A 10,035-nucleotide genomic window follows, 5' to 3' on the forward strand; every position below is an offset into this window, starting at 1 on the left:
GTTTTTTTTTTTTATTTGTGCGCGCATGCATATGCGTGTGTGTGTGTGTGTGTGTGTGTGTGTGTGTGTGTGTGTGTGTGTGTGTGTGTACATGTGTTGGTCATTCAGTGTGTAACAATAACCAGGCCTGGCGGAGCTCGACCTCTAATGGTGCCTTGAGTGTGTGAGTGATCAAGAAGCCGTCATGGCTCTAATGAAAACCAGGCATAAAAGACAGCAGGCGCCCTCAGCTCTGAATGTATCACACATACATGTATGCACACACACACACACACACACACACAGAAACAAGATGAATGTGACCTCTCACCTCTTAAATCCATTATCTCACCTCTTGAGCTCTTGCTGTTTGTTTGTTGTTTTTTTTTTTTTTTTAGTTTTGGCAAATTTAAAACAGTAACTACTTTGCTACTAAAATGTAAAGAGAAGACTGATGTCAGCCAACATTATCAATACGCAGTGTTGGATGATATGCAAGTCAAACTGTAACAATGAAAAGTCCAACAGTCCAGTTATATGAAAATAGGACACTGTGTAGTTTTTGCAGGTATATTATGTGTGTTTCAGCTATTAACTTTTTAACTGGTAGGGGTTTTCCAGATAAGTACAGAGCGAATCAATTCAGTCAGCAGGAACAATGCAGTGTGTAGAACTTGTACGTATTGTTTACCAATGAAAAACCTTAATTTGCCAAAACACTCACAATTCTTAGTAAATGATCTAAATGAGCATAACAGCTCATTAAAGGAAGATTAATCAAAAATAAAGTTATGGGAAACTGGAGATGACTCATGATAAGGCTGAAAATGAAAATGACTAATGAATGCGTGAGAGAAGAAAAGAGATTTCATACACGTTTTGGAAAGATTTAGCCTTGGCTTTGTTCTCGGCTTTGGCTTTGTCGTCATATCTGCTGTGGTGCTTTCAATAACTACACTTGGCTTTTACATATAAGGTGATTTGGTACTTCAGAGTGACTCAAAATGATAAAATGTGAAATGTAACACCCTCCTCCTCCCTCCTGACCTCCTGTCTAGACCCAGGCATCATGGCCGAGGTCCTAGTTCTGTCCCTCCCATTATTCCCCCGGTGGCTAACATGAATATATATGTTTGTGTGTGTATATGTGTGTGTGTGCGTGAGTGGGTTTGTGCATGAGTGGGTGTCATTACTCCTGCCCCCATTTGACGGTTTTGGGTTAAACAATGTTATTATTAAAGCCTTTCCAGAGTCGCTTCCTGCCTCCCTCCAGTGACACCCTCACCAACTATAAATCAACTGCCTGAGCCCTGTAAGTCACATACGATGCTTGTGTGTGCGCCTGGCCACTGCAGCTGTGCTCTCAGATGCACATGAAGAAGACACTGCAGCTGTGAGTGTGTCACAGCAAAGATGAGTACCTTACTTTAGCAGAATCCTTTCAAACAACACAGAGGAAACAGATGATAAATGTTAAATTAAAGCATGAGCTTTGAATGTGAATTAACTGTGACTGTAAATGCATTAAGTCTGCATGTTTTATGAGTCGAAACTATTGTGGTTTATTTGGTCTGGTAACACAGCAATGTTTTAAGCTGACTTTAGTGTGGCATATGTTATTAAAAAAAACTAAATGTGCAGTAAAATCACAGTGAGAAATCTATTGTTAGTGGTAAATTGAAATGCGAATACAGAAAACAACCCTGCTAGGCCACTAAAGATTAGTTTATGTCTGAACGAAGACACAGACAATTTCATCTCCCTGAGACCAAACCAGATAAATAATGCTCTCTGAAATAAATGGCTCCTGTGCAGCAGTGATGGCTCATTCTGTGATTGTTTGTGATTGTGTTGACACCCCCTGCTGGGCTGAAGACATCACTACCACATGCTGAACAAGCTCACTACCAGCAACAATGTCCCATATCCAATCCCACTTCCAGCCAGGCTACAATATATAAAACACTAAAATCTAGCCAATACTTCCTTCAGACTTATATCACTCCAGCAAAGGGCAAACACAAATGTAGACACAAGAAAGAAACAACCAAAAAATAATATACTGTACCTTATTGTACTGTATATCCTTAGTCTAAAATGTCTGTGTGTGCGTGTGAGTCTGTGTGCATGCGCACACTCAAGAGAGAGAGTCTAGACAGCTGTATACCCGCCAGGTCTCTTACGACTAAGGAGAGTGAGAAATATATACTGTGCAGCTGCCGAAGACACAGTCGACCCACAAAAGAGCTATTGTGCGCCCACAGCAAAACAATACAGCTTAGCTGAGCTATGAGAAAAAAACCATTGGGATCAATAGAGAATTGCAATTAGCCCACATTGGCAGGAGCAGTGCCAGATTAGACACAGGATGTCGATTCCATTTCCTGCACTATCGGGCCCTCAAACTTGGTTGGCTCACTGTGTAATTGGAGCAACACACAAAACTGGGTAAGACGTTGTAGTGTGAATGTGAGTATGTAATATTATAGTAATGAAGATAGTGAATAATGAAGAGGTTGCACAATGTCAGAAATCAAAACTAAATTCTAGCTGATGGAATGTAATAGACAGCATGTATTGTATCCATGTACACTTTTGCATAAAAGTTTTCAAAACAGGTTTGAGCGGTTCTTCGTCTCAAGCCCTCAGCTGCTGTTATAATACTACAGCAGCAGACCAGTGTACCGACTTTACAGCACTGACTAGCTTCTGACCAGGTCACGTGGCTGAATCTAATCTTCCATTTTTCTGTTTTACATCAATTTTCCATATGCATAGGTGCTACTTCAATAATCTGAAAAATACATGACCTAACATTGAAAGAATACATGTCACCATATATTATTTCCCTTCACTGGCCTGAGTGCAGAGAGGGAGCTCTTCTACTCACACCGTAAATCGTCTTTACGATATGTAAAAGAAATGACTCGCCAATTAAAGGTCTCACCTTTAAGTATGCCTTGGCCTTGCAGTACATCCCTTGAAATCAGCACAGAGTAGAAGCTTTGTGAGAAGCCTGGTCGGCAGGGACCTTTGGAAGCATGCTCCCCATTATTCCTCTGGAAAGGAGAGAATACAATGTAAGACATCGATAAACATGGATTCCATTGATTTCTCTTTTCTTTGGCCCTGAGGGTTGTAAAAACCAGCATATAGCACAGCAGTTAGCAGAAATTTATTCAACAAGTTTATCAACTATATGCCCCTGGGTAAGCACATTGCTGATTTTAATACACACACACACACACACACACACACACACACACACACATTCCAATGGTTGTGATAAAATGTGTTGTGTAACTTGCTCCATAAAGAAACCGGATGAAATTAGATTTTTTTTAGGTATTGTGCGCTGGGTTAAGTGAGACACACAGTATGCAGCCACAAAAAAGAAAACTGCATGAATGCAGCAGAATTTTCTAGCTCCTGACTGTGGGTCTTCCCGAGCAGAGGGGTCCAGAGAACTACGGAGGAACAAAGCAGTGCATGTCTTGTGTGTGTGTGTGTGTGTGTGTGTATATATATATGTGTGTTTGTGTCTGTCTGTCTGTCTGTCTATCTGTCTGTACACTACTAAAATGCCCTGCAAAAAACTTTGCACCTAAAATGTAGTGCTCAGTGTTGGTTAAATTGATCTGACCCACTACAGCCACACAAGTAAACGCGCACGCACGCACGCACGCACGCGCGCACGCACACACACACACACACACACACGCACACACACACACACACACACACACATCGGTGCCAAAGCAGACTGTTGTCTAAATGAGCAGGAGGTATAATGCGTTGTTTACCTCGTCTCCTGGTAGGAAATAACGCAGGGGTAAAATATCGTTGTGTCTTTTCACCACATTTAGATGAGAGCGATGCTTCGGTCCCAGAAGCGGCAGAGAGAAAGATTTAGGAGCTGTTCCGTGCGCCGTTAGGAGTAGCCCACCGGCGCCGATTTAATTTAGCTTTCATTGATTAAATGACGAGAAAAAGGTTGAAAAGCACCCTACAACTAAGTTTGACTTATTGCAGGCTACTGCTTTTTGTTCAGGGAAGCATCATAAAGGAATGCACCGCTAGAATAAGCGGGATGACTAGAATTAGTTTGAAAAAGAATAAAAGCATCAACCTTGGCGATTAAATTGAGCATTCATTTCAACTTGAGTAGGATATCGCACCCCAGCGATGATCCCGCAGCGAGATTCGTATCAGAGAAGACACCACTAGATGGTTAACTCTTACTTTTTCCCTTTATTTTTCTCTCATACATTGAAATTCATTAGGGGACCAATTAGCGTACTTGTACTGCCGGCGCTGCGCTGCTGCTGCAGCACGCTGGACACTGCACTCCATGCGACTACATGACTTTATTCGAGCTTATGTGCTATTGCTTTGAAACCCTGCACCTCTGAGACGCTGCAACTCACACTCTCATAACTCCTCTACACACCACAAGCTGTACTAAAAATGAGAATTCTCACCCTGAATGTGGCAGAAAGAAGGACTGCTGTCAGGACCAGAGCGAAGTCAGTTCTCATCGTGGCGAGCAAGCGCGTCAGGGCTGCCTGGACGAGGAACCAGAAAGAGGGTCGACTCCTAATTCTTCTCCAATAATTGTGTAATTCCCCCCCTTCTTGGTCAGACTGTTTGATACGTCCCTCCGCGCGCTCCGTGAGTGTGCTGCAGCTCTGCCCCGAGTTTCCCCGGCTCTCTCATCTGCAGGTGAGCGCTCCGCTCAGCACCAAGGCGCAGCCAGCGTCACTCTCCAACCCCTCCTATCACCCGGTGCAGGAAAACTCCCCACACGCACTTAAAGAAACACTCGTTGGAGCTTCGGATCAAACTACCACACCGCTGGCATCTTTCCGAGAAACCCGATATTTTAATCCCGCGCCTGTTGTGACCAAAGGGCAAGCCAGGTTCATGTGTGTAAATGCCACGGTCTGAAAACCACGATTCGAATGTCGCTTCAACATCTTATATGCTCTTTGATAGATTTCGACAGTTAACTAATTGCGCAGAGTTACGCGGCACCGGAACGTATTTTGAAAATGCCTTTAATTTTCTTTTATATTTTCTTTGCAATAATGTCTTGTAAAAAAAATTATTTGAGATTAAATTCAGACAAACAAACATAACAGATGGAATAATCTACACATATCACGTGCTCAGATGGTACTATATGACCTGCAGGTGATCAACACAAATGAAAAATCATTTAGGAAAGCCTGCTACTTCCCACCCCAGCCATCCTCCATGCTCCATATTGATCAAAGTACAATCTATTAAAAAAATAAATAAAAGTCGGTCATCACATTGACGGGTTCTTGATCTTATCCCTGTATTATAATGCCACAATTCTCTTAACATATTTAACACTTCTCTTCTTTGAGAGAACACACTATTGTGTTACTTTTAAATACAAGATATTAATAGCTGTTTTTGTGGTGTGATTAACACATCATGAGCCACAATTCTAAATGTTTTGATTTTCCTTCTAATCCAACAATTTCTACGTATTACTTTGAATAATGAAATGCCATTAGTGGATGTTTGTGGCATGTAGTAATGGATGCACTTTTCTTTTGAATTATTTATTTTCTGTGATATTCAGACTTGAAGACTATGGTAGGAACTATCAGCCTGCCACACCAAGTAAATCCAGGAATGCTTTTAACAGAATTCAAAGACAAAGATGCTTTATATGAACAGAAGTGGATATTGACCCTAAGTCGGTGTGGTATCTATTGATAGGACCAGTGTTTGGTATTTTATGATTTTTATCACATTTATTAACCAAGTCATTCAGTGTTGTTCAGCAGCAGTTTTCATTTTGTAGAAATGTCCTTAACAGTGTGCTTCACTGACTCTCACTTGATGAACTCAACAAATACTCAACCTACCTTTTTCAACAAATCTAACATTGTCTCTGAGATTGAGACTATAAAAGAGAAATTTCATCAAAAGAACCACTGAACAAAGGTCAAGTCAAAGGATTTTCAATCTGAATCTAAATGTCTCACAAAAAACTGAACTTAGCTCTCTTTGAACTAAGCTTCTTTTTAAAAAAAAAACTGTCTTCTGACAAAAAGGGCTGACAAGGCCATGTCTGAGTATTACCTTGCACCTGTGTGCATGTGGTTCAATACTACCTATTACCATTAGCAGTCCATGTGCCTGAACAGAGTCTTGCAGCTACATAAAACCCTTCTTTGAACAAAAAAAACAGCATAATATGGAGGTTGGTCTGTCTATCTGGCCTTTTGAGCTACTAATGACCTTTATATTCAGCCGTTTCTGATTGGCAGACTGGTCTCCATATCTGCTTAGTGAGCCAATGGGCTCTAATCCTATCAAAAAGAATATGACTCTGCATTAGTGGGTGGCTGCTCAGCCAATTTCCTCTGTGTGACATGCAGGCATTTTACCACCTCTCTCATCCCAATCCCACGGTCCCAAGGAACCACTCAAACACTCCTAACCAGAGTCCTTTTTTATTCCTGATGGGCCCTGTGACATGGTTATGGTTTTTGTCCTGTTAAATGCTGTGATTGGCAGGTCCCTCTCTGCGGTGTGTGTGTGTGTGTGTGTGTGTGTGGCTCAGATTAGGGCTCAGTATGTGGTACTGTCAGAATAACTCTTTCACCAGTCATAATATGATGATACAATGATACATAATTTTGCAAAATGCCAAATTGCATTATTATTTATTCAAATGATTTATTACTATATCTGTACATTGCAACTACAGTGTGACTGGCTAACATAGTGTTTTGCCATTTCTCGACACAGGTGGGGACATTTGCACTGAGCTGAGCCATGACTAAGTACAGCCATTCATCCTGTGTTTGCACCGGGTGAATGTTTTACACAAAACTGCAGGTTAAAGGTGGTGTTTACCTTGATAACGTGGTGGAGATGTGCTGATTCACACACACTGCAGTACAGCCTGTCACTTGCATCTCTTAATCCAACTCACTGTGGCTACTTCTTCATGTACTTTTTCTCCCTTAAAACAAATCAGATAAAGCAGAACGCAGTATGTCCATATCTTATTGTGAAGACCACTTTTTATTTTTAAGAATAACAGTGCTAACAAGTAACTACAGTGCACTGCATTTCCTATAGCTGCTTGACAATTAAAGCCTCCAGCAGGTTTGCCACCAGAGAGCAGAAACAGCAGGAACTGTTCAGTTTGCATTAGCAGAAGCTCTGATTCAGCCGTGAACTAACTGGTAACCAGTGAAATAAAACTGTTATCTGAAAGTAGTGAAACTAAACTCCAAACCACAGAGATCCAGTTCCAAGCTACAAAAGGACTGAGAGCTGAACACAGACTTTTAAAAACAGTACCGTCTCTCTTGCAACACATGTATTGAGCATGTATGAGTTGTAAACTGTCGGCTGCAGAGATGCTTACTATGACCTAATTCCTCAGGTCAGTGTGATACATAAGTGACTGTGGCAGATTTAAAAATTTCAGCCATGAACACATAAACAAAACAATTCTTTTCAAGATAGTACAGTCACACATCATAAAATGCAGTTTTCACATAATTGTATTAAGTTTTATTTAGTTTCTAATGTACAGTATGAAAATTTGTAATTTTGTTTGTAACTTTAAAGTTTTAGCTTGATTTATTGTGACAGTTTAAGTTTTAAGAACTAAAATTTTGTGACCTTCCTAATTCCATTTTTCATCAATTATAAAAACTTACATTGGAGACCCAATATTTTTTTTTTCTTTTCTTGTTTGTAGCTGGTCTTCTTCATCTTATTCTTAGTTCAATGTCGTTAAGAATAAGGCTTTGTAAGGACCACTGAAAACACAGCTACCTAACATGAGCAAAATGATTCCCTTGCCAAATTATTACATTCCAATAGAGGCACAAGAGCCCTAATTTTCCTGTAGGTACTAAATAGAGAAAGAAAAATTAACTCAACTCAAATTTTGTTCAAAGTTCACTCCTGCATAACATTGGTGTTTTCTGAAAAAAACCAGCAGCATGAACTTTGATAGATGATTTTACAGCACTGTTCCACCCAATACGAACATGGACTTGTTATTCTCGCTTTGAAATGTTTGAAGCCTTTCTGTATCCCTTCGTGGCATTCTTCAAGAAAGAAAAGAGGATGTGAGGTGGAGTATGGCCAAAGGGGAAAAGTTTCCGATCTTCACTCTTTAAACATGGTTTTCTAGTGTTTTTGGACATTTCACACTGTACTATTGAGCCTTCACTATATGGCCCAAAACACACACATAGTAAATATCCGAGTTCACTGAATATCTCCTATTGTAATCATTCATGTGACTTTCATGCTGTGAGAGATGGGAAAAATAACTTCAAAGTTACAGTAGATTAAAAGCTCCAGTGAATTAGGTGTAGTGTCTTTGCATAGATAAAAGTCATCGATGGTCCCTTGTCAATGACAGAGCACTGTTCAAAACCTACTATACAGAATATGATTTTCATTGTTAAGCTATTAACTTTGATTGTATTTTTTTACAGTGACAGTAAAGGTTTTTCAAATATACTGCTACACTTAATATTGTCTGAGAAAATGCTACCTTCTAAATTTAGCCTAGTTGTCGTCGTTCTCCCCAAAATTCTCAGTGGTCAAACACTGCGTTCTCACCTCAAACTATGACACCCCCTAGCTGATCAACCACTAACATTAGCATGCTAACATTTGTGTAATAGTAAGTGCGTCTCCAAAAATCTACAAATATTTCATATATTGTTAAATACACAAATACCACAACAAAACATCAGATTTTAGTGTGGCTGGTTAAGATAAAGCAAAAAACATATTAGCTAGCCAAACTGGCTAGAATAGTGATAGTAAAATGGCCACTGTTTGTAGTTTGCTAAGCTATGTTAGCATCATTAGCAGACAAAACAGACGAAGATTTGGTTCACTTACATCTTGTCCATTGTCCATTGTTTCTCTCTGCCTCTCCTTTTGTGGCAGATTTGGGCTTTGTGTCAACCTATCTAGACTTCCCCCATTTTAGAAAGAGAGAAGAAAAAAAAAACATGATGAAAGTGTGCACCAAAACGCTGTTCAGATGTTTGGCTTCACACTCATGGCTCTTTTAACAGCAGATATTTTGGCTTGACACAGCAGATAAATCACAGGTGGAGCTCATAAAATTAACGAGGCCTCAGTTACATTTATGTCTCCCAATAAGCCATGCCCCCGAGAGCCAGCATGCACCCTGCCACTTGAACACATTGAACACATCGATTCAAGTGAGTGAATGTGTGTGCGTGCGTGCGTGCGTGCGTGCGTGCGTGCGTGCGTGCGAGAATACAAAAAGAAAAGGTAAGAATTAAATCTTGAGAAAAATGTTTTTTTCTCTATCTCAAGTTTAACTGGCAGAACCTTTTCAGTGTCAAATTTTGACTGACATCCAGTAGCGCATGTATTGCATTATTTCTTAAACTTAAACATATACCCTAACAAGCATGTTTATTTCTTTGATACTGCTGCAATAACAGTACACTACAAAAATATAGATAGAAACAGTATGTATACCGAATCAGTATGAAAAGACACACAGTATAAGTCTTTTCTCTGGATACCTATATGTAAACACAGTATAAAAAATAAAAAAATAAAAAAGAAGACAGGTTCCCAAACACTGCCAAAGGTGCGTCAAACTATTTTTTTCTGCAGTTTTAAAAAAATTCACAAACTCTGTGCCAGTGATGTTAAGCAGTGGACATTTTTCAGCATGTCTTTGGCAGAGTGTCAGACACACAGAGCACTGCCCATTGTTAAGGCTGCTAATGGAACATTAGCCAAACAAGTATTATAGTGCGATAATGGTGAAAATTGCCAGTGTTTAAAACAGGACAGTTCTACAAAAACTGAGAAAACATTTCTATGCTCCAGGAATCCTTCCATCTCAGGTTACCTTTGAATCATTCAGGGTGCCCAACAGTACTCCTGCTCCGAAATCTGGACTCTTTTTGACAGTGATGACAGGGAATCTAAATTTGAACTTGAATTTCAAGATATATTTTCAGCTCAAAAGGTTCATTGTCTGTT

At 40.0% G+C, this 10,035-nt stretch overlaps 1 protein-coding gene across 1 annotated transcript in view; it reads right to left on the reverse strand.

The window, feature by feature from the left end:
* The window catches only part of LOC130174831 (cadherin-4-like), a 233,496-nt gene extending 228,665 nt beyond the window's left edge, over nt 1–4,831 (reverse strand). The window contains exons 1-2 of the mRNA XM_056385049.1: nt 4,461–4,831; nt 2,927–3,038 (exon numbers count right to left, since the gene is read on the reverse strand). Coding sequence (XP_056241024.1) covers nt 2,927–3,038; nt 4,461–4,517 — 169 coding nt within the window. The 5' untranslated portion in view covers nt 4,518–4,831. The remainder of the gene's footprint in view (nt 1–2,926; nt 3,039–4,460) is intronic.
* Between the last annotated feature and the right edge of the window lie 5,204 nt (nt 4,832–10,035).

Source organism: Seriola aureovittata, chromosome 9 (genome assembly GCF_021018895.1).
Source record: "Seriola aureovittata isolate HTS-2021-v1 ecotype China chromosome 9, ASM2101889v1, whole genome shotgun sequence".
In the NCBI taxonomy this organism is placed as follows: domain Eukaryota; kingdom Metazoa; phylum Chordata; class Actinopteri; order Carangiformes; family Carangidae; genus Seriola; species Seriola aureovittata.